The sequence below is a fragment of the Candoia aspera genome, chromosome 4 (genome assembly GCF_035149785.1).
Source record: "Candoia aspera isolate rCanAsp1 chromosome 4, rCanAsp1.hap2, whole genome shotgun sequence".
In the NCBI taxonomy this organism is placed as follows: Eukaryota; Metazoa; Chordata; class Lepidosauria; order Squamata; family Boidae; genus Candoia; species Candoia aspera.
The window spans coordinates 23,572,476-23,597,700 of NC_086156.1; the positions used below are offsets into that span (position 1 = coordinate 23,572,476).

The 25,225-nt window shown below is 39.9% G+C and overlaps 1 protein-coding gene across 1 annotated transcript; it reads left to right on the forward strand.

The window, feature by feature from the left end:
* Positions 1–550: 550 nt before the first annotated feature.
* On the forward strand, positions 551–24,687 carry PTTG1IP2 (PTTG1IP family member 2). The gene is made up of 7 exons (XM_063303603.1): positions 551–764; positions 3,803–3,855; positions 6,714–6,822; positions 9,805–9,916; positions 13,911–13,979; positions 17,236–17,282; positions 22,136–24,687. Exons 1-7 carry the CDS (start codon positions 635–637, stop codon positions 22,183–22,185), a joined length of 570 nt encoding a protein of 189 aa, XP_063159673.1. The 5' UTR covers positions 551–634; the 3' UTR covers positions 22,186–24,687.
* The last annotated feature ends 538 nt before the right edge of the window (positions 24,688–25,225 follow it).

Consider the following 25,225-nt stretch of genomic DNA (forward strand, 5'->3'; position numbering starts at 1 on the left):
TCATAAAAACGTTATAGCCATGTAGATCCAGAATCAATAGTTGAACGATCTCTTTATAAGGATCTACCAAAATATTTCAAAAGGTTGAGCAAACTTCAGAAGTCTTTGGAAGTCTTTATCTGGCAAGCTGTTAATATATGAATAAACAAGAGCTTCCATGAGGTCTGCGGTTCACTTCAGTCTCAAGTGGAGGTCAAGTGCTGAATGCATTGTGTTAGCTGACACTGGGTCAGGGACATTCAAGGCCAAAGGAAATGGTGCTCTTCTGAACCACAGCTCTGAAAAGAAAGTGTTTCTCAACCTCAGTAACTTTAAGAAATGTGGACTTCAACTCCCAGAATTCCTCAGCCAGCATACTGGAGAATTTCCCAAGGCGCGAGTCTGTCTACAGCCCAGCCAAGGACAAGGAACAAGGACGACAGGGGGCGCCCCGCTCCTCCATTTCCAGAGGCGGCGGGGCGGGGCGAGCGATCGCGTCGGGGCCACGTGGGCGGTGGCGCTATTCTTACTCGCCGGGAGGCGTCGGCCTTGCCTGCGCCATTAAAGCGCGCTTGCGCGAGTGGGGGAATAAGGTCTCCCTGAATTTCGCGGGAGCGGGTGGGTGCGTGGCTGTCGGTTCTGCGCGGGGGAATTGATGGCGGGGATCATGACCGCGCCCTGCTGGCGGCGGCTCTGGACTCTGGCCCTGTCGTGCGTCTTGTTGTGCGGCTGCCCGACGATGGGACTGGAGAGCCCTGTGTCGCCTTCGCCGACTCCTGCTCCGAGTAAGCGAGGAGCGGCCTGTCGCCTGTTCGGGCCGGATGGGGTGGGATGCAATGCTGGAGGGGGCTTGGCTTCTATTCAGGCTCAGCCCCCTTTCCCACCCCGTCGCCAGCTTTTCGGCGGTGGAGAGAGTCCTTTTCCCATCCCTTCTCTTGCCTCTGTACTTCGCTGGGTCCTTTCAGGAGAGCCAGCGCATTTTTCTTCCCCATTTTCCCCTCCCAGTTAGGTGACTTACAAATGTGGGGGGATGTCAAGTCCCATCACACTGGCTGGGGATCCTGGGAGGTGTAATCCTGAATGATCTGGAGGGCACAAGGCTCTCCAGTACTTTCTTATATTAGCAGACACTCTCCCTCCCCCGCCCCCCCCCAAGAAGCCTTGCTGAGCATCTTTAAAAATAATCAGATATATTGTGCTGAATCCCCTTCAGTCTTTTACAGATGAACATCCTCTCCAGTAATCTGGTTTTACCATTTGCTTTGGCCTAAAAATCTCCTTGGATGCATCAATTCCTGCCCCTCTACTTGCTTTCCCCACTGACTTCTGTGTCCCTCTCTGTCACTCCATCCTCCGTGAGCCTGCACTGTCTTCATTTCAGTGATCCTCAAGGGATTACAATTAACACTTCGAATAACCTGGGTCTTCAAGGTTGGGTGCCTTTTCTTTTAAGAAGCTGTAGAAATAACAGTTCTGTTGTAAGAAACTGATTTAGCTGAAACATGTTACAGCAGATGGCTGATTTTATTACAGACAGCACTTCCTATATTTTCTTTCTCCCAAAACAGTTGGAACTAAATTAGACATGATGTTAGGGATTTGAAGTGGACTTTACTGTTGGTATTTTAAAATAGAAGGTAAGAACAGGCATGAGACACTTTGGATTAGGTCTGAGTTGAGGAAGGAATTGTATTTACTTCTCACACACAAAACCCTGCATAACAATTCTGAATTAAGATATCTTTGAAGCTGCTGTAGTCATATTGTGAGAAAGAGAGTTAACCAGTTTCAAATTCTAAATTTTTAAAGGGCTGTTGGCTTTTATTTTCTAATAATTCATAGGTTGTTCAACCCTAACAGATAGATATAATTGCTTTAAAGGTGAGAATTTTGAACAAAAGAAAAACAAATCCAGTTCTTCACTTGTATCAATGAGCATGTTGTGCTGTTAAATTTTCCTTTGAGTTATGGGTTAGAGTAAGGGTCTCAGATTCAAATTGTCATGAGGGCCACATGATTCATTAGCCTAAGGCCCCCAACACTGAAGCCTTTTCACACATTGATACAGAAGTCTCCAGGGTCAACAATGAATAGTTTTACTGTATGTCATTGCATGCAAATACATTAAATACATACATACATACTTAACTGAAGAACATAGCTACTTATTTGCCATTTCACTTTGGCTGCTTATCTGGCAGAATTTTGCATTAACCAGAACATCAATATTTAGTTTGGTTGCTATTGAACAGCAATATAAACTCTTGAACGTAATATTCTAAAACTTGGCAGGATTTATTCCTTCAAAAGAGGCAACTGTGCCTGAAAATTATTTCCGATTCTGCCAATAAATAAAAATGATATTGGTAATTCTCTTTAAAGGAGAAATCAAGTCTTGTCTTCCATTTGCTATATGTCACCTTCTCATAACTATATTTCCTGAAAAATTAGTTCAAGTTCAGATTACTTTTAATGGAAAGCAGGCTAAAAGTTGACAGGTAAATAAATATGCTCTGTAGGGCTGACACAGGCAGAAAGTGGCCAGCTTCGGGCATAAACAGGACCAGGGTCTTTGTGATGTGCAGAATTAGAGGCAAGTTGATGCCAGGATGGAAACAGACCAGTACTGCATCAGGTACCCTGATCTAGGCACAGCTCTTGGGTGATGAATGAAGAAGAGCACTGGAGAGAATGCAGCAGCTTATTCACTTAGGATCCAAGTGGCTGAGTGGGGCTGGCAGGGGCTGCGCGAGGAGTGCAACCTTCATCTTACTGCTTGGGCAAGATGGTATTCTGCCCTCTCTTGCATGGAGAAACACGTTCTGCTTTAGTCAAATTTGCCAGAGTTTGCTGATAGACCCCACCACTGCTTCTTCCATCCTGTGTTCTCTTTTCCCAAAGCAGACTTGCTTTTGTAGCCCAGCAGATGACTGCAGAGTAAAAGGGGGGTCTGAATGACTTTGGCTTTATCTGCCTCATCCTGCTGTCCCTCCCTCTCCGTGTGGCATTGGTGGGAATCTCAGCTTCTCCCTGCCGCATGTCTGTCTGTAATTCACTTGCTGTGGGTGTTCCTTAGACCTGACCTGGAGGTCATTTAAAGTGGCCTGAGTCTTTTTATAGTTAAAAGGTGGTGGGAGAATTCCAGGATGAAAAAGACATGTTACTCTCTTTGGCATGTGACAGATACAGTTCATTTTTATGTTATGCTGCAGTTCTTGTGTCACAGTGTATTTCTGCAGAAGTTGCCATTTAAAATAAATACATCTCAATTATTATTTAAAACATCTGAGCAAAAATGTTTTATGTGCAGTTGTAAATATAAGTTAGCCTTTACTTTAATGACTTTACATGGAAATTATCCTGAAATGTTTGCAGTTCTTAAGACTATTCTTAACTGTAGCTAAACAATCACTGGAAAATGCTGCTTACAAGATGTGACTATATGGAAAAGTTTGTGTGCAGTATTGTGCGTTTGTGTATACACAACATACACACAATATACTTTGAAGACTTTGCTTCGAGCATATTGTTTACCAAGTTACAATATTGCAATTTACTATCAAATATACTTTGCTGCTAAATAAGTGTTCTATTTAGGTATACCTGAAACTTGTCTAACAAGATGCTTTCTAAAGCGTAGCATCCTTTAACTAATAAAAAGAAAATTAGTTTTTTAAAGTATTTATGCATACTTAATTCACTCTAAAATCTTGGCCTTTCTTGGATCCAAAAAACCTTTGCTTCTGTATCTGTACAGTTGTGTCACAAAAATTACAACCTTCAAATTTAAACCTTTCCATGCAATTTTTTAATTCTTTTTCAGCCTGTTCTGATTTTACTAAAAAGAGTTGTGAAGAATGTATAAAAAATACTACAGTAAGTATTTTCATTTTTATCTAACCAGGGGAAAATTTTGACTATTTTTACTATATTTTATGGGCCGGGACAGAAATTTAAAAAATTGAAAACATTTGTTGCTTGATGTCAGTAAACGATAGGTCACCAGCAATTATAAGACAACCCGTTTAGAGCTCAGTTAGTGACTGGAAGGTTCCAGCCTATAGTGGAGCGGAAGAGTAGGAGTGCAGAGAACGTAACATATCTGCCGTAATTGGACACTCTGAGGGCTAGAGATAAGAAGAAATCCAAATTTTTGAAGAGGGTAGTGCTGCGAGAAAGTGTAAAAAGTCTGAGATCTGACCAGCTGTAAATTCTGAATTTCTATTTCTGCTTCACTCAGCAATCGCCAGCTCTCTGTTATGGTCACCATCCCCTGGAATATAATAAAGATACAGTTTTGAGTAATGTTTCTTTTTATCTCTGTGGTAGCCTGACATCTTCTTGCTAATTTTTCAAATTGTAAGGAAGGTGTCATAAATGTTTGGAGAAAGAAAGCTATTTCATTGATAGGAGTAAGCCATGGTTTGGTAATTAGTGATTGAACCTTCAAGTTTATTTTTCCTGTGTGGACTCCTAATCCCTCTTTTGAAATTGTGTTAGATCACAATTTCAGTTACACCCTGTTGGTTGTACAAGCTGTGATTTGCTATCAAACCATAGTGTATTTAGTTTAGCTATAAGGGCAAACTGTGGCTTGTGAAAAGTCTTAAAAGGAAGAAATCAAGAAATCACTTGAGGGGACAGTGAGTTTGGAAATGATTTACTAAACATGTCTTGCTATAACATGAAAGAAAAAAGTTAAAGTCTCTCTGAATACTACTGTCTTTAATGTGCCATTTGCTGGTCATCTTTATATGGAACCTTGTCAATATTGTCACTTGTTTTTTTTTTTTAATGAGAGCCAGTTTGGTCTAGTGGTTAAGACATGAGGCTAGAAATTGGGAGACCCTGAGTTCTAATCCTGCCTTAGGCATGAAAGCTGGCTGGGTGACCTTGAGCCAGGCACTCACTCTCAGCCCTGGGAAGGAGGCAATGGCAAACCACTTCTAAGAACCTTGTCAAAAAAACTGCAGGGACTTGTCCAGGCACTCTCTGAAAATCAGACACAATTGAACAGATTAAAAAAAAACCCTGTTCATGCACAAAGACTTCTTTAGTTGACATCATAGACTTTTTTAAAAATGTGTGATCTCAGAGGAATAACCTTTTATACTGAATGGGTGTAATTTATAATGGTGACCTCATTATGTGAAAACAGCATCTATCCCAATATTTTTTCTTGTTGCACAGTAGCCATATAATGAAGAATTCTTCTGTACCTTTGCTCTAATCCTTCAGAACTTTAGATTCAGCAAGAAGAGAGAACTGAGCGGAAAGAACAGAAGTGAGGCAAGAATGCAGTAGCGCCAGGATATAGTACAGGAGAGGAACAGTGACAGAACGGGCCAGAACATCATTGATAAAAGAGGGTGGGAAGCTCCTAACAGCAGAATACGACCAGGGAAGCAAGAGTTACATTGTGTTGCATTAATCTGGTTCAGTGTTAAGGAATAAGGAGTTAGGATGCACAATTGTGGAAACTGGATAAGCAAAACTCCCATTCTCGTTTATGAGTGGATTCATTAAGGCAGGGTCTCTGTGAGTTGTTTGACCCTCTTTTTTCCTGGAAGCAGAACAGAAGAGCTAACTGCCCTCTTTCCAGAGAATCCTGCTATTGCAGCAGCCATCTGCTCTTTGTTAGTAATGTTTTGAAATACTCCCTTTTCTTGCTCAGCCCAAGTGAATTCTTTTACAGATAGAAATCCATAAAAGAGTGTAGAGAAGGAAAAAGATTGGTTAATACTTTCTGATCCCCCCAGCCCCAATTTTCTGAAAAAACGGTAGCTGTGCAGCCTGGATTTTTTTCCAAGAAGTACCTTCTGACCATACCGAAATTGTTAAAGCAACACAAATGTTTTAGAACCAGTTAAGCCCTGGATGCTGGGGCTGATGAGTTGTGTTGATGATTGGATGATGGATGCAGCAGGGAAACTACTGCAACTTTGCCAGCATTGTCCTTATGAAAGATACATCTGGATTTCATCGTAGCAGTGTTCATAAATATAATTGCTAAAAGGAGAGATTTTATAAGTAAAGCCAGTATAACGATTCTGTATTCCTGGAAAATTAAACTCTTTATTTTTTTTGCCCAGATTAGTATAAAATACGTTTTCAGCAATCAAGATGACGAATGGGAAATAATATGAAGAGTCTGTCTAAATGGCCTTGGGGATTGCCATTTATTTTTAAACCTCCTCTGTTTAATTTAAGAAAGTTGGCATGAAGCAAATCAAATAAGCTAAATGTGCTAGCTGTTATAATTTGCTAGCCATTAAAAATGGGATCTTGGTAAATCAAGATGAAATATGGTATGATTTCATTCAATATGTATGTGGTGTTAATGGGACAAAACATTTCCTGCCATAACTGATACATTGGTGTAGTGGTTAAGGTGCTGGACTTGATACCAGGAGACTGAATTCTATCCTCCCTTAGGCCCGATCCACCTCACAGGGATGTTGTGGGGAAAACAGGAAGCAGGAGTATTATGCACACTGCCTTGAGTAGTGCAAGAAAGGTGAGGTATAAATCTTAAATAAATAAGGAAGAAAAGATTGAGGTTTAAGAATTTATAGAGATCAAATTGTCATTGTGCTGGCTTTTGCTGTTTCTGGTAGATGCGGAGTGTGTTGCAGAAGTGCTGGTTATAACCCTGATAAAACTGCTGATTTAATAAGCTTGGTTTGTGCTTCTTGATAAACTTGTTTTTATTTCTGGTTTTTTTTCCCCCACAGTGTCTTTGGTGCAGTGAAAATTCCACTTGCATGGATTATCCTGTAAGCAGACTGGTGCCACCATCATCACTGTGTTCACTTACAAAGTCTTACTGGGCAATATGTTGGGGTATGTAATATTGTAAATATGTTAAATATGCACAGGCCAGAACATAATTATTACTCTTTTTGAAAGAACATTCAGTTCAGTGTCTCCTGTGAGATGATATTGCTGTTTGTTTGTTTATTTGGAAAAAAATTATGGCTCTCTGCATTATGTTAAACACTGTAGGGGAGTTAACAAACACACAAATAAAAAACAAAAGATTAAAACTCTTAACACACCATCAGTGCCATAATGGTACCCTCTTAAACAAAAAAAAAATTCTGGGCTCACCTCCCATCTGGATCCATTGCCTGAGGGAAGAGCAGGATCTTATCAGTCCTCCCTACCTCAGGGGGAGGCTGTTCCATGATGATTGGATGATGGATGCAGCAGGGAAACTACTGCAACATTGCCAGCATTGAAAGACACATCTGGATTTCATTGTGGCAGGTGGAAGCAAGCCTTTTCCTGGTAAGCACAGCTACAGAAAAGGCTTGCTTCCTAGGACTGCCAGATGACAACAGTTAATAGCGGGCACCTGGAGCAAACCCACCCCAACCAATCTAGTGGGATGGATAGATGTCCTCAGGAAGAGATAGTCTCTCAAATAACCTGGCCCCATGCCATATAGGGCTTTTCAGGTGATAACCAGCACCTTGAATTGCACCCAGGAGGAAACTGGGAGCCAGAGCAGCTCATGCAACAGAGATGTTAACATGGCAAATCACAGGGTGCCCCAAACGGCATGCACTGCTGCATTCTGAACCAGCTGAATTCCAGGTGGTCTTCAAGGCCAGCCTTATGTAGATTGCATTACAGTAGTCCAAACAAGAAGTGACTAGGGCATCAGTGACCATGAACAGGGCCTCTTGGTCCAGAAATGGCACAATTGGTACACAAGATGAATTTGTGCATCACCTCTGTCTAGGGAGTGCTACCCCATCAAGAGTTAAAGATGGCAATTTTCCAGAAAGATGCTTATCGCCTGCTCAGCAGCTTTTCTAAAAAGGGAAGGTTGGAGACTGACTGGAAGTTCAACATGGTAGGGTGCAAAGAAGGCCTCTTGAGAAGGGGTGAACTACCACCTCCTTCAAGGCAGGCAGAACCACCCTTCCCGCAAAGATGCATTTACCACCTCTTGGACCTTACCATGTGCCCCTTCCCAGGAGGTCTTGACCAGCCAGGACGGGCATGGGTCCAGAACACAGGTGGTGGATCTCACAGCTGCAAGGACCCTGTCCACTTCCTCAGGACCAGCTGGCTAAAAATCCACCCAGGTAACCCAGCAAAGATATGCCCCAGTCACTTCCATAGGACCTGCACAACTGGAGTGCAACTCAGAGCAAATCCAAGAGACTTTACCCCAACAGATGCCAGGAAGAATCCTCACAACAGCCCTGCAAGAGTTCCCCCAGTCCTTCCTTACCAATGAGAGACCTGGTCATCCAAAACAGGACTGCTGGCTGACTATCTGTGGATACAGTAAGAATGGAGAAGTATGCTCTCTTCACTGCTGTTACCACCATAAGGAAAACCCTGATAAAGGCTTTCACCCATGTTCAGTTGAATTCGCTCCGTCTTTCTCCAGTGGTGCTCTAGGCGTCTCTTGCATCATTTCATCTCTTGCAGTACCTCTGTAAGTCAGGGAGCTCTACATGTTGTATGTGTGTTTCCGTTCTCCTCTTGTATTGTGTCTCTCTATTTGTGTATATACATGAACTTGGAAGCACAGAGTGTGCTGTGTACCGTATGCTGTGCACTGGACCATGTGACCAGGAGTGAGGCAAGCTTAGAATGGACCAGTCAGCATTGAGGTGCATCGGGGGCTTTTTTACTCTGCAGCCTTTGGCCTGATCCAACCTATTTTCAAACTCAGTCTTTTGCCAGCTTCTCCCCCATGCCACATTTGATCTAGTTCTATTCTGTTTTCAGAGTTACCCTGCTAACAGATGGACAGAAAGACTCCCAAGCCCCCTTAAAAAATTTCCTTCCAACTTTCCATTGGTTTAGAAAGGGTATAAAGGATGTACCAGAGGTGAAAAGATTAAGACTGATTATGCAGCCTGGGCTCTTTGGTGCAGTTGTTAAAATTAGCAGGAGGGGACCTTTAAAGATGCCCCTGCAGTCAGAGTCTTACCTTTTTGGCACACAGGAAAGAACTTTCTCCCGCATTCCTCCCGGCTATGGAGCATGCCCCCTCCAGAGTAGTTTCTGGCCTCCACTCTCAATTTTTAGAAAATCTGTAAGGATGCATTGCTTTTGCTTGGCTTTCAACTGTTAATGTGATTCTAGTATTTGTTACTAATTTTAAATTATATTTTTACATTTTTATATTCAGTATTTGTTTATAATTTTATTAGCTATCTCGGAGGCTCTCCATTACAGAAAGATGGGGTATAAATAAATACATGAGATGCTTTTTATGAAAGACAAATGTTATATCTGTAAATGACTGATTTATGAAAACAGGTAGTGCATGTTAAAACTGCATGATGCACTATGTTTAAACCATAAGGTGGCTTGTTTTCAACTTGGTGTGATAAGCAGATTGTTCCACTGGGTTTTATAAACTCTGTATTTTTTCTTGGGATGTACCATGGTAAGCTAAAAACAAACAAATCATATTATGGCATAGCATTATGTATTAACTGGGTCATTGTCTCAAATAGGATTTCACTGATTACATAGTTAGTTTCATTTTTGTATCTCATGACATCTTCCTGGTAATGTGAAGTAGATGATAAATGAACACACACCGTGCTGATATATGGATTACAAGAAGTTGGCAAATGCACAGTCACATTGTAACAAGTGAAATGAAATGTCTGAATTTAGCAAATAGGTTTTTCAATAATAGACCTGTTCTTTTACCAGGCAGATACATAATAGTGCTTCATGATAGTGTGCATGTGAGCATAATGGACATAAATCACCCTTTTCCATAACACTCTTCTACTTGCTACGTTTCCTGCCTTTTTAAACTTTTTTTTTACTTCTGATTTTCAGTCAGCTTGGAAGCCATCATCATCGCCATAGGTGTTGTAGCAAGCATCTTTCTGCTGGTCATAATTTGCTGCTGCTGTTACTGCTGCCGCAGATGTCGCCAGCGCCCTGGAAGGTAAACACATTTTCTTAACACATTTTCTTGACTTTTTTCCTTCTGACAATAGAACTTGCAGTCTCTAGCACATTTGTCCTTAGGAACTCGACCGTAGGTAAATCGTAGTGCTGTGATTGTAAACGTGATTAGATTGTTTACAAGCATTTTAGGGAAGTGGATTGGGACTATGGCGTATGCGACAGAGGTTAGTCTCTTTTTCTTACTGTTTGATGAAGAAAATCCCCTCTTCCCTAGCATTTATCACAGTTTTACAGATATTAAAATTGGGGTAAAAAGCACGTTGGATATGTGAAAATTGTAAGGATTAAAAATTCTAAATTACCACCTTGAGGCAAATTCCTGCTTTGTTATAATCAAATGCTTGTGGCTATTCTGTAGCTAATCTGATTCTTTATTTTTAAATATATTTACACAGACTGTGTACACCTAGCACCCAAGATAGATGATTTGCCTGTCTAGGGTTTTACTTTCTAATTTGACTAGCTCTTCTTCTGCATGATCTAAGAGAGAATAGCAACCTGCTACTTGCTACTTTTAAGAGAAGATGCCTGGATCTGAACCTGGATTGAATCTGGGACCGAGGCAACTTGTGGTCGTTGGAGACCAGAAAAATAGAAAAGACAAAAATGCTTCTCCAAATCATAAAAGTGATTGTCCTCAACCCGAACCCTGATCTATATGCGTAATATGTAGAATTAGTGTTTGTCATGGAAAACGGTTTCAGAAAGCATATAAAACTCATTAAATCCAGCCAATGTTTTAGTACAATGACTTTCTAATAATGACATCTATTTACATGCCATATACAAAAAAAAATGAAAGAAAAAAATGAAAACCACAATTAGGGAAAACCTAATAAGGGAATACCACTTTGAATGAATGCAACCTTGAATTCCCAGAGAAATGCAACAAATAAATAAAATGAAATAATACTAGACCTGAGGTTCATAGCATGATACTAATAGATTTTACTATACATGTAAAGTCTTCCTTGGCATTTGCCAAGCTTTCCCTACATGAATAATTTTTAAAGAGTCTTTTTATGTAGCACCTCCACTGCCCACCCCCCCAGTTAAGTGGGAAACTGGCATGCTGTAAAAGTTTTAGCTGCCAACATTTTTATTACCAAAGATGTCTCTGGAGCCTTTCTGAGCCTCACAGAAAATAAATACGTGTGATTGTAGCTTTCCAACAAGAAATAATAATGTAAAAATGGGACTTATGATTGCAGAAACTTCCCACAATTGATTTATCTATGACAGCAGAAGTTTTAAAATTGTGGCTAATATTTATATTTAGCAGAGGTTGTGTATTGGATGCTGTTTGGAGCATCTTTTTTCTTGTACCAAGTATATGCACGATGGATCCATTCATCCAATCTGTAAATATTTTATTACGTGACTCTAGGTGGCTTACAAGAGGATTAAAAAATCACAACAATAACACTGCTGGGATAGTAAAACAGTTTGTGGCATGCTTTGGGAAACTTCTGGTTTAAGGACTTGAAAAAATACACAAATGCAATAAATATCAGTATTTATGGCCCTGTATAAACCTGTGGTGTGGTTTATCTGTCTAGGAGAGTGTTAAATTAATATTAATATTTCATATTTCACCTTGTTGAGAGTTATGCAGATTCATGTTAAGTCATAGTAATATTGAGAGTATTTTCATAGCTACCATGCATTTCTTTGCACAACTGCACTGAAAATGTGAGATGTGTCTTCAAGTGTCATTGCATAAATATATTATTTGTATAATTCATTTCAGAGGCACTTTGAACTATGTCAGAAAGCACCAGTGCCAATAATTATTTTTAAAAGGTATTTATTATTTTTGTCAAATAAATGCAAAGGTATGTAACCTTTTTGGCAGTGATATTAAACCCTGTTATTTGGTACAAATATTGTTTTTCTTCCTCAGGGCTTGTCATTTTCTACAAATAGACTAAATTTGATATGGGCTTGAATTTTGAGGCTATAGGAGGCAGGAATGCATATGAAGGGATGAGTTACCCCTCTCCCTATCAGTTAAGCCACTGAAAATGCCCCATGCACCAATCAGCTTTTTAAAAGCCTCCATTGGCGTCCATGGAGACTCTTAAAAAGCCTCCTGAATGGACTTCCCAAGGTGGACCCTGTGGATTGCACTTGGACAATAGGCCTGTGGTTGCCTACTCAGTCAACAGCCCCTACATGGAGGTTGGCCCTAAGGGGGGAAAAAATGACATACAGATAGTCCTTGGTTAACTACCACTCATTCAGTGACTCTTCAAAGTTATGATGGCGCTGAACAAATGGTACTTTCGACTGGTCCTCAAAGTTCCAGCTGTCCCGGCACCCCCAAGGTCAGGTGATCACAATCCAGGCTCTTTGTAACCAGCTCGCACTTATGATGGTTACAGCATCCTGCAGTCACGTGATTGCCATTTGCAACCTTTCCTGCTGGCTTCCCACAAGCAAAGTCAATGGGGAAGTTGCCAGGGAAGGTTGCAAGTCGCTCCCGCCACTTTTTCTCCCGAGAAACTCCACTATGGAGTACGAGATCCCAGGGATCTCATACGCCGTAGCACACATTCAGGCCGCAGCACCCCCTCTCCTGCCCAGCCACACTTGTGCCTTGCAGTGGCACCCTCCTCCTGCCTGCATGCACTCACGTGGTGCTGCAGCACCCTCTCCTCATCCTGCACACACTCATGCAGTGCCGCAGCACCCTTTCCCCATCCCGCACACACTTGCATGGCACAGCAACACCCCCTCCCCAGCCCGCACACACTTGCACTTCATAGCAGCATCCTCTCCCCAGCACGCATGCACTTGTGTGGCACAGCAGCACCCTCTCCCCAGCACGTACTCACGCAGTGCAGCAGCATCCCCTCCCCAGCCCACACGCACTCACTGCAACACCCCCCGCTGCGCCTCACTCCATACTACTCATTCACCCACCTGCCTGCTTGTGAGCCACCCAGGACTTGTGAATTCCTGCCGGCTTCCCCGTTGACTTTGTGGAAAGCTGGCAGGAAGTTGCAAGTCGCAGTCATATGAGGTCCTTGCTTAATCACCCGTGATCCTCAATTAACGACGGCAGTGGGGCCTGCAAGGATTGCCATCACTAAGCGATGTGGTCATGTGACATTGCGCTTTATGACCACATCGCTTAACTCTCCCATTTGCCATCATTAAGCGAGGACTACTTGTAAGAAAATACAGTGTTGTGAATAAACTTGCTGAAAACAACTAATCTTTAAAATATGCTTACATACTGATAAATCAAGTCAAATGTCATGTAGATAATTTCCTAAAATATATAAATTCATGGCATTTTTGGAATAGTTCTTTAGCCTCTGTTACATAACATGTGCACTGGATGTCAGTGTTCTTTCTTTGAAATGGTCAAAATACAGTAGTAGTAAATAAAGCTTTCCCATTTTGACTAACAAATCAAAAGTTAATACTTAAGAAATGTTTATTTTTCCTATCTCCCTAACCCTTTTCCACACTTGTTTTTTCATATGAATTGAAAGTAGGGAATGTACTGTTCTACTTAATAGAAAAATATATTCAGTAATGTAATAGTTGCATTATTTTCTGTTTGTGGTATTGTTACAGTTTCCTGATAAATAATGTAGTTTGAGTGCATAAAAGAGTATATTAGGTGAGGTTCACTCTTTATAAAACAAGCCTCTTTAATGCATATACAGTACTTGAAATCTACTCTATAAATTAAATTAAATTTATGCTGGATTAAATCAAAATTTTAGGATGAAGTGTGAATTTAATAGCATTTGGTAATGTTGGCTTCAGATACATATGTCGGTAAAGATATTACTTCTGATTAGCTTACAGTATGTAAAGGGGCATGCCCTGAAACTGTATAATTAAAAATGTGATAACTATTATAAGTTTGGTAAATTAATGATTTAATGCCACTTGAAAATATATTTCTGGCATATAGTTGTTCTGAAATGACAAGAGAATTTTCTCATTTTCAGGAGAGTATCTGAAGAAGAAGAAAGATTTATTAGAGATCAGGAAGAAAAACGAATGCAATCCCTTCAGCGGTAGGTTTGGAAGTTTTAATTGTACTACTGCTCTCTTAGCAAATAGTATTTGGCTACAGAAATATTGGCTCCTGTTAGGTTGCAGAAGCAGAAAAGGAACCTCTGCTGCCTTTCAGCTTGTCTGTGGGTTTCAGAATAGTTTGTTGGCTTCTTACAAGCAAGGATCTAAGTTTATTGCTGGTCACAAGTGGAAGAGAGGCAGGAGTATGAATTGCAACAATCTGGGCCATACATTGGTTGAAATTCTACCAATATCCCTGCTGTGGTGCTGCTTCATTTTATTATCTGTATTCTGCTGGAATTCAGTTCTGTACAGCAGCAGCAGCAGCATTCTGTACAAAATAAGGATAAATAATAGTATTTTTCTTATGTATGTGCATTGCAGATGCCTGAATGAAAAATCTGCACTGGTTGATTAGAATTGATCAGGCACAACTTAAACACTAATGCAGTGTTTCTCAACCTTGGCAACTTTAAGACATGTGGACTTCATCTCCCAGAATTCCCAGCCAGCATGGCTGACTGGGAATTCTGGGAGTTGAAGTCCACAGATCTTAAAGTTGCCAAGGTTGAGAAACACTACTCTAATGCCTGGCTACTGAAAGATCGCCTCTTCTGTTGTGAACCTCTCCAGCCATTTATATCTATCTGCAAGAGAGACCCTTTCAAAGATGCCCAGTTGTCAGCCTGGAATGCTGGAGAAGGCCTTTTCCTCTGTTGCTTGTAGGCTGTAGAACAGACTTCCTTGGAAGTTAAATATTGCTCCCTTTTTTCTGCATTTAGAAAATCTGTAAATTAATTGTTAATGGATTATATTAACCATTTTTAGTTTTTAACCCATTGTAAGGATTTTTAGCTAGGGATGCGGTGGCGCTGTGGGTTAAACCGCTGAGCTGTCGATCGGAAGGTCGGCGGTTCGAAACCGCGCAGCGGGGTGAGCTCCCGTTGCTCGTCCCAGCTCCTGCTCACCTAGCAGTTCGAAAACATGCAAATGTGAGTAGATCAATAGGTACCGCTTCGGCGGGAAGGTAACGGCGTTCCGAGTCGTCATGCTGGCCACATGACCCGGAAGTGTCTATGACAACGCCGGCTCCATGGCTTAGAAACGGAGATGAGCACCGCCCCCTAGAGTCGGATTCGACTGGACTTTACGTCAAGGGAAACCTTTACCTTTACCTTTAAGGATTTTTTAAATTTTGGTAGCCTCACTGAAAACAGAAATCCAATATATAAATCCAATAAATATATTATTAATATTACATGCTTTGCCTAGAAGCAGCTACCATAATGTACAGTTTTTAAAAACACCTATAAGAATCACATAAAAATATATATAAAGTAACATAAAAATCACATATAAAAATACATAAAGTCTAGTGAAATATCATTCATTTAAATTTTTTTTAAAAAATTGACAGAAATGTCTTGTGGCTTTACAGAACAAAAACCACCTTGATAGGCATTTTGTCTCCTTGATAAATGTCTAAAAAGAGACCTCCAGCCTGAATTTAATTTGTCTAAGCTTTTCAAGAGACTGTTGAAACAACAACAAATAAAATGCCCGCTGAAGGCATTAAAAAAGACTAACTGCACTTAATTGAAGAAGGGATAAGCTTAGCTTATGAAGAATGCAGTTCTAGGTCAAGTCAGGCCCATCAGTAGGAAAATGGAAGGAGGAAGGAAAAATGGAAAAACCATGTCTTTTTGGAGCTAAGAATGTGCGAAGTCTACAGAGTCAGCAGAACAACCTGGTTTAGGCAGCAATGCCACTTCCTTGTTTCTTCCCATATCCTTCCACTACCAATCATGTGTTGGGTATTCCGTGACTTATTTCTTTGTGAGGTGCCAGCTCTAATGAGTTGCTTTCTTAATTCAGCATCTTACCTGCTTTTTTGACTCTGCTGCTCGTAAGATAGAGAAGAGAGATCCAAGAAATGTGTATGTTTGTGTGAAAATTAAGCATTTTCTGTCTTTATTCTGAAATTGTTCGATAACCAGCACTTTAAATTTTATCTGGAAACCCACTGGTAGGCAGTGCAGCTCACATCGCAATGGTGTCACATAGGAGTACCAAGGAATGCTTATGACTGCTTGGCTGCTGCATTCTGGACTAGCTGTAAGCTTCCAAGTGGTCTTCAAGGGCAATCACGTGTAGAGCGTGTTGCAGTCATCTAGGCAAGAGATGACTAAGGTTTAAGATTAGTGACCCCATAGTAATGTCAGTTTGTTTTGCCCTAAAAATGCTGGGTTATATAAATAATCTCCATTAGAAGTCATAATAGGAATGGCTTGCATTTTCTTTTTACTGCCCACCTCCACTAAACCCCAGCATCAGGCACGTAAGTATCCTCATGAAGTGGATCTCAGCATTGCTTTGTGTAATCTTCAGAGCAGTAGTAAAAACTAATCATATGTTTTATCTTGTATAAGAGTGCAATTGGAATGTGGGGGTTGCAGTCCACAGATTAGTTAGATGTAACTAAATTCAAGAAAGAATTTATGTTAAATCAATCCTGTAAACCCCATGAGAATTAAGCAGATATCACTGCCTGTTCTAAGTCAAAGGCATAGATGTGTTTTGGTTCTTGTCCTCCACGTCAAACAAAAATTTATTGTTGGCTTTGGGCTATTGAGTAACAATAAATCTCCTGCAGTCCTTTCAATTTTAGCTACTTAGATGAACACTCCCAAAGGAGTTTATTGAATGGGGTTGATCTGGGACTAGAAGAAAACCTCTCAAATCTGCTGTCGAAGCTAATACAGGATTATATTTACTGAAACTTACTTAATCTTTCTATGCAGTGCCAGAATCTAGAACTTAACTTGTTTTACCTTTGAAAACCTTTCATTTTACAAACCATTACATATGCTAAAATTTAAAAAGCTTGTTTGGTATTCATACCACATTCAGTATGCGTGCCTCAGTCACTGGAAATCAGTACAGATGAGATTTGGAGGAGGGAAAACAACTTTGAACTGAGGACTGATTCAGATGCTACACTGAAATAAGTATTTACAGATATGAGAATCACATTGCAATATCAGGTATAATTTGCAAATTGTATTATGCTGATTCAGTTCGCTATTGAATTTACATGTATCAAAAATGTATTTTAAATTATATAAAAATGACTGTAGGTGAGATCCATTTTCCCTAAGAGCTATGCAGAATATGTCAGCACTGGTTTGTCATTTTTATTTTATAATTATTATCTTAAATATTCGTTATATTCTCTGATGGTAATAACTTTTGCAGGAGACATGAAAGAAAAGTGAAATATGATGAGATACGCAAGAAATATGGTATGTATAACATGATTTGCAACTGAAGCCTTTTATTTCAACAATGTTTGTAAGGATTGTATGTAAATTCTGTTTAGCAAGGGGAAATGGATGATTACTGGAACCTCTTATTCAATTTGTTCCTCTGTTATTAGTGTTTTGCAGGGCAATTTGTGAAATTGTGAGGTAAAGCGGTTTTCCTGCCTCATTAGACATTCTGCTTGTAAAGTGATGGGCAGGTTTAGCCAGTATCGCTTCATGCATATTATCTAATGCCTGAGTACAGTTTTCCAGCCCACATAAGTCCTGGGGTTAAATGTTTGCCTTTGGCATAACATTTATCCAGTAGAGTACTGTCCATTCAAGGTTTTGGCTGCATTCACACATTATCAGCATGACATATAATTGGAGTTAATGTGTAATTTGTTTTAGGACAATGAAACACAATTTGAAACCATGGCTTGATATGACAACTGCAGTGCTTTTGCTGGTAAGCACCGTACCAGCGATTAATATTAAGCCATGCTTAGCATTCAAAAATACCCAATTCTGGCTTGTTCAGCACATGTTTTTGAAAATAAAGTGCAGCTTAATATGAAGTTTGATGTTGGCATTTACATGGAATTTTTAACACTAAAGGGTAGGTAGCAAGTTTAATGCTTCAACCCTATTGAATTGTGAATGTGTCAGTTGCTTGGGGTGGGAAAAAAGAAAACAAACAGAGAAATATTCTTGAACCATTAATCACATATATCACCCAGCTGTGAGCATAAGGAACGGTGTATACCATAAAGTTAAAATAAGTGGCTTGTGTTTCACTTGGATACACAGGAATAAAATAAGTACTACAGTAGATTAAATTGTTCACTGTATTTTGCAAAGGGAATTCTCTCTTACATAGGTGTGGATGAATGACAGGGAGAATAATTTGCTAACACATTTCTAAATTAAGATGCCTGCAGATTTGTTTTTTTGGAAAGGAATTCCTCCCCCCTCCCCCTCCATTCTTTAACTTTTCTTTCTCCATTTAAATGGTAATTGTACATTGATAATGCATTGCATATGTCCCTCGCTCTAGCTGTGGTCCTTTGGGGAAAAGGGAAGCAGTAGCACTTTGAAAGTGGACTGCTACATTTGAGTGGTTTCTTTGTACAAGGATTTGTCAGTTTTTCCCATATATTCTTGAATGAATATATTTTGCCCAAATTCTGCCTTCATTGCTAAATGAATCTGGGAATTCATTAATTTTTCACCATAGTAATTTTTTCAGGATATATCTTTAATTTATTTGCTACAGTTTTGTACATTCCAGAAGAAAAACACAATGGTTTTCCATGATTGTCTTTAGACTGAAAATCCTGCTACAGAATAGAGTGAGCAAAAAGATGTATTATATATTATTGGTGGTACAATTCAGTTTTTACTCTCAAAGGCCACAGTTTTCTCAGCATTTTGGGAATTATAGTCCCAAAACATTTGCAGGGATCCAGGCTGGGAATGGATGGAAGGAGTGAAGAAGGATTCCAGTCTTAAGTTATGCAGTCTCACAAATTTTCAAAGCAAATAATTTTCCAAATGAAACACTTGTCTATAAAAGAGGATTCAGGACTGACCCTTAGAACAGCAGCCTCCGGACTGAAACAGATTCATATAAAATATTGGTGCAGGTAGTCCTCAAGTTACGAAGGCAGTTGGGACTGGAATTTCCATCACTAAGTGATGCAGTCATAAAGCGCGATGTCACATGACCACATCGCTTAGCAATGACAATCCCTGCAGTCCCTGTTGCCATCGTGAAGCGAGGATTGTGGGTTGTTAAGTGAGCATCTCTTTGCAGCTTTCTGCCAGCTTTCAACAACCAAAGTCAGTAGGGAAGCTGGCAGGAAGTTGCAAGTCCCAGGTGGCTTGCAAGCAGGCCAGCAGGCAGGTAAGTGACTGCTGCTGGGTGGGGAAGATTACGGGAGTGGCGGGGGAGGCATGGCACAATCTCAGCGAGGCTTGGCGAGGGTATGTGGGTGGCAGGCACAGCGTGAGCACAGAAGGGCTGGGGGAGGTGCACGGGTGGGAGGGACTTACCCAAGCAACTTGTGACCTTCCCTGCTGGCTTCCCCATTGACTTTGCTTGTGGGAAGCTGGCAGAGAAGGTTACAAACCACAATCATGTGACCACAGGATGCTGCAACTGTTGTAAGTGCGAGCTGGTTGCAAAGTGTCCAGATCGTGATCACGTGATGCGGAGGTGCTGGTACAGCTGGAACTTCAAGGAATGTTTGTAACCACTACTCATTCAGCGCCATTGTAACTTCGAGCAGTCGCTGAACAAGTGGTCATTAACCAAGGACTGCCTGTACATTAAGTATTTCCCCATTTCCATTTCCCATCATTATCTCCACTGGAAGTGGTGTGAAACACATGCTACAATGACATAAGGCAAGTTGAAGGGACTATTATTATAGCAGGATTGACAAAATTGACATGAGATAGTTGTTTTTAATAGCAACCTTTTATTTCTAGAATTTCCCCCTTAATCATTAATGCTGTTTTTTCTGTGAAAGTTTTCCCTTTTTAGGATTGATTATAGTTGTATGCATTCTATCATGACTTTCTTTAATCACAGTAGTTTTGTATCTTAAATTGTTTTGCAAAATTATGCAATTTATAATGAGGTATATTGATAGGATACCATCTTTGGTGTTTCAGGCACTTGTATGTTTGCACTTGTATATATGAATATCAGAATCAAGTTTACTGCATGGTTGTTCAATTATCTCTGTAACCTACTGATCAAATTCTGGTCCCCCCATCTCAGCCTCCCGTATATTGTGATCTGTAAATCTTGTTTGTCCTTGACGTTAAAGATAGGACATTCTAGTGCAACAGAAGCACTCCATAAATGCCCTTTTGTATTGCACTATGATTGCTGTTTAAAATGTATTGATACTGCCATTGTTCTACTTATCCTTCAGGGCCATAAATTGTTATGTAAGTACCATATGCCAATCTCAATTGCTCACTTAACTGGTGAGCAATTTAGTTAGTATATACACAGGGAGACTTCTTTCTGTCTGGGGAATGCTCTGCCTTGATTAAAATTTTTGATGGATGATGAATGACTTACGCCTTGGATTAACTTGAAGGGTGGTTTGAAGGCTTCTAGACTTTAATTGGCTATTAGGATTTAGCATTTTTTACAGTTTATTGCGCAGATGTCCATTTTTTTTTTTCTTTCAGAGGTCTTGAGCTGAGCTACTTTTAGTAGGAATAAAGATCTGTTTATGAAAATATCCTCTGAGGTGCTGTTCATGTTTCTAGTAGTGAAACAGTCAATTTGAGTTTGTGTATGATAACAAAATCCTCTAAATGGCATAAATTTGTGCTGTAAAAATCAGTATCTTTTTGTTACTGGGCATTAGTTAATTATGATGACCTCATTTTTATTTATTGTATTTATATGTTCAATGTATAAGGCACATAAGTAATCCAAACAATTTTAGGCTATGTACAACTTATTTATTTATTGAAATAGAACAAGGAGTAAACATAATAAACAATCAAAAACTATAGTACTGTATTGGGGATGGAGATGCCAACAGTTAAGGAATAAAATCCTGACATCAGTTCAGACTCCCAAAGTACTTGTCCCAGAGCCTGTTGAAAGAACCACATTTTAAGGGCTTTCCTAAACAACAACAGGTTAGGACTGTACAGACTTCAGGAGAGGGATACTATCCCACAGGGCAAGCATGGCCACCGAAAAGGCATGTCACTGAATCCTCACAAGATGATTGTTTAATGATGGGACATGGAGCATGCCCATTTTATTAGATCTAATAGGGTGGGCAGACATAACTGAAGGGAGGTAGTCCCACAGGTAAGCAGGTCCAGAACTGTGAAAGGCTTCATAGATGATGACCAGGACCTTGAATTTTGCCCAGAAGCCCATTGGCAATCAGTGCAACCAAACTGAAGTGTGCTCATAACCACGTATGCCACTGCATTCTGGACCAGCTGTAGCTTCTGAATGGTCTTCAAAGGCAGCCCTGTGTAGAACGCATCGCAAAAGTTCAACCATGAAGTAACTGAAGCATGAGTGACCATGAGGAGGGCCTCCCAATCCCAGAAAGAATATAATTGGTGCACAAAATGGATCTGTGGAAAACCCCTTCTGACTGCAGCTGCTACCTGCTCTGAGCAAAAGCCACAAATCTAGGAGAAGCCCCAAATATGCAGTAGTTCCATCTGGGAAGTGCAATTCCATCAAGAACTAAAGTTGGATAGTTTCTGGAAATGGGGGACCCTTGAATTCACAGCCATTCAGTTTAGCTAGGGTTGGCCTTAGCTTGTCCCTCCCCTTTCAGACACTAACAGCCAGGCACTGAGACAGGACCTTGTGAGCATCTCATAGTCAGCCAGGGTTCAAGATGATGGGATATCATCTGCATATGGATGAAACCTGACTCAGTGCTTGCAGATGTAGATATTATAAAGGAATGGGGAGAGTTCAAGCCACAAGGAACACTGCAGAGAAGGGGTCTCAGGCTTAATTTCTCCCTCCACTATCTGGAAATGACCTGGAGAAAGGAGGACACCAAGACAATGTTGCCACATCCAATTCTAAAGATAAGCCAGAAGGATGCCGTGGTCATATTATTGAAGGTCGTGCACAGATCAAGCAAGACCTGGAGAGTTACACCACTTCTATCTTGGTCCTGCAAGAGGTTGTCAACAAGCACATTCTGTTTGCAGTTATGACTAAAACTTGTTTGTATTCATACAGAAATTGGGATGTTCCATTCTTAATAGTTATAATCCATCACATTCAGCAAAGGGCAATTCTAGAATCTACCTTAATACTCTCTTGTAATTTTTTTCAGGTCTCCTCCAGGATTCTGACCACCCCTACAGCAGATATGAGAATGAATGAAAAATAACACTACTGCCTTAAAGAAAACACAATATTAAGATGTTTCCAGATCACCAAATTTGTACATAAATGTTCAGTAGAACATAATGCTTCTTTTGCCTTTTTTTCTCCTCTTTTTGGAAAAAACATTCTTTTGCATCTAACTATTCTAGTGTAAAATGCCTCAAGTTTTTTTTTCCACTACAGATTTTCTTTAGAGGAGTGCAAGTTGAGGTACAGAAACAATGTACTTTTGCTTAAATGCCACAGACTTTATGAAACAACAATACCGTCATCTTTTCCATGTTGCTAAATAAAGAGGCTCTTTAAATCTGTGTCAAGTAAGTGTTGGCAAGTATTTGACACTGCAGAGGTGAGGTATCACATAATCATAGCCTACACCATCTTCATGACTCTTAATAGAATGCACAGGGTGTAAGTGAAAGAAACTGACACTAGGCGCTGACCTTAACTGAATGAGTGTGATCTGGTGCTCCTGGCTAGCTGGTACCCTCAGCATCTTAGTACCTTGAATATGGCCTCTAAATGACTGCAACCTGTCTCAATTACATTGGGTTGTCTATATAGTCCCTGATCATAGTACTTAAGGAGAGACAGTTGAAATGTGTATCTGTAGTATGAACACTTGACTTTAAAAAAGAATATTAAAGAAGATGGCAAAAATCTGCAGTATTGTAACAAAAACCTGTTAGCTGCATAGGCATGTGTTAGAGCTTTCTATTTCAATTTCTGTACATTCCTAGATTATGTTGAAAAGGCTTGTTCTTGATTCATTCCTCAAGTAGTTACCCATTTTTTCACTTTTTCTACTAATGTACAAGATTCTTTTGTATATATTTCTCTCTCTATATTATCATTCCTAACATTTACCAAAGTGGATAGTTCCGATATATTGTTATAATCGAAATGGAGCCGCTACAGTAAGTAGTAGCTGTTAACTAGGACTGTACAGTGCTTCAGACTTGAAAAGAAAAAGGTGCTTTGGGGCTCATGGAGGTTCCTCCTCAGAGCTGCTCAGACCAGCTGTGTCTTTTGTTGGGATCGTATAGCTACCCTCCACAGCTGCATGAGGATCCCAGGATGGATCTCTCTGCTTTAACGACTTGTTAAGGTAGGTATGACGTATGTATCCATGTGCACTCCAAAGTACATTTTTCCTTTCACATCCAAAGCACAGCATAGCCTTACTATTAACATATTCTAGTAATTTAAACTGCTTTAAGAAGCAGGGAAGAAAGATGGTCTAACAAGGACTGAGGTTGCTTCATTGCATGGCAATCTGAAAAAGAAAAATGGTGGGGAAGTGGAGTGGATTCAGTACAATAGTTTCTCTTTCAGAAGAAGAGTATGCTGTAACATTTTATTGTAGGTACCATAGTTTCTCTATTTAACAAACCTGCATGATTTGTCATGGCATTACACAGCTAAAGTTCCCTAAGTAAAACTCTGAAAACTAGGGCTCGGTTTTTGCATCCTTAGTGGTAAGAATTCTGTATTCATTATTGGGAGGTGATTTTCAGGAATCACAGTTTTCCCATCTCAAATTTGCTTTGCAGAGTTGATGGTCTTTCAAAAATAGTGTAAAAAGTAGCATGTTGAACTAAAGGAAGGGCGGTCTTGTTCTGTTGACAGAAGCCTTCACCAAATCAAATATGGTACAAGGCCCTCAGTGAGACAACCCATCAATTGTATATTTCCATCTTGATGCCTCTTAAGCTAGAGCGACAGACCATTACTGATTTATCAGTTTTTTGAAAGCGTTCAAGTAGAGACATACCAACCCAACTGTGCTTTGCAAACCCATTGGAAACAATATAGTCGGTTTATCTTTCAGCTCATGTAAACCAGGCAGTTTTTTGTGATTCGTGATTTGTGAGAACATACAGTGGTGGATACTATTTCTGCAGTGAGTTCTCACTGGAGATACCTTGTGAAGATGGACGCTGAATGTGCTGTGGAAAGATGTTTTGGTATTTGATCTGTACAGTTAATTAGACTGCTAGCAACTTAGGTATCTAAGCATTTATTTGAGCCTATTTTGTGAATGATTACTGTGAAGAAGTAATTGCACCTTCTGCTTTTCATTTCCATTTTAGCCTTGCTGTTTAATGTTGCCCCTTCTGTGGACAACCATCAGTATAGATTATCTCAGGTTAATAATTTATGCATCCAACACGGATGGCGGACCATGGAAACTTTGCCTCAATAAATTTGGTAGGTTTCAAGATGCCATAAAGCTTCAGTTTTTGTACCTAGTTGTGATAATACCATGTGTACAATGATATTAGGAGGTTATCTTTTTATTGTTTTCTATTTCACATGAATACTGCCTTGGTTTAAAAAAAATCTCTTAATATGTTGTATTTGATTTTAACCAGTTGTTTTCATGTTTTACCATGTTTAATTTTGTAGTTTGTATTTTGTTATGTGTGCAAAGGTAGATTATCAATATAATAAACAACAAACTACGGGTGTGGTCCTGCCTATGTTTATGTGAAATCAGTTGATTGAATCCTGAATTCTGTTTTGCCTATGAGGGAAGGATTTTCAACTGCAGAACCAGAACAGCTCATAGCTATAGAGGCTTCTGCCGAAAGAAAGATGTGGAGAAGGAATTTTGACTGATCCTACCTTCAGCGACCTCTTATACTACCTCTTCCCTCAATAGTGAAGTGTCCCCTTTCATCAGTTTGCAAACTTTTTCCATGTTAATATATTTTGTGTCACAGTGGTTATATAAAGTATTCTAAAATTTAGACGCCACCCTCAGAGAATGCCTAGATGGAGAAAATGGGCTATTTTGGGAAGAGAACAGAAAATATACTTCAATATTGAGGAATACTTCCTGTATATAAATGATTTAAGAATTGTTTCTTACGGAGGAAAAATAGCTTATATATTATAAAGCAATGAGTACTTTGTGTTTTGAACTGTTGCATAAGCTAATGTTGCTTGGGGGAAGATGAGAACGTTGAGTTTCCAAGTCAGACAAAAATAGCATGTGCAGTTTGGTTAAAGGCATAGTTTTGTCTCTTAATTT

Bases quoted from the DNA above. Each gene is read 5' to 3' on its own strand.
- PTTG1IP2 (XM_063303603.1), top strand. From the start codon at position 635: ATGGCGGGGATCATGACCGCGCCCTGCTGGCGGCGGCTCTGGACTCTG. The intron at 6,823-9,804 runs GTATGTAATATT...TCTGATTTTCAG, and splicing joins TTACTGGGCAATATGTTGGG to TCAGCTTGGAAGCCATCATC. The intron at 9,917-13,910 runs GTAAACACATTT...TCTCATTTTCAG, and splicing joins TGTCGCCAGCGCCCTGGAAG to GAGAGTATCTGAAGAAGAAG.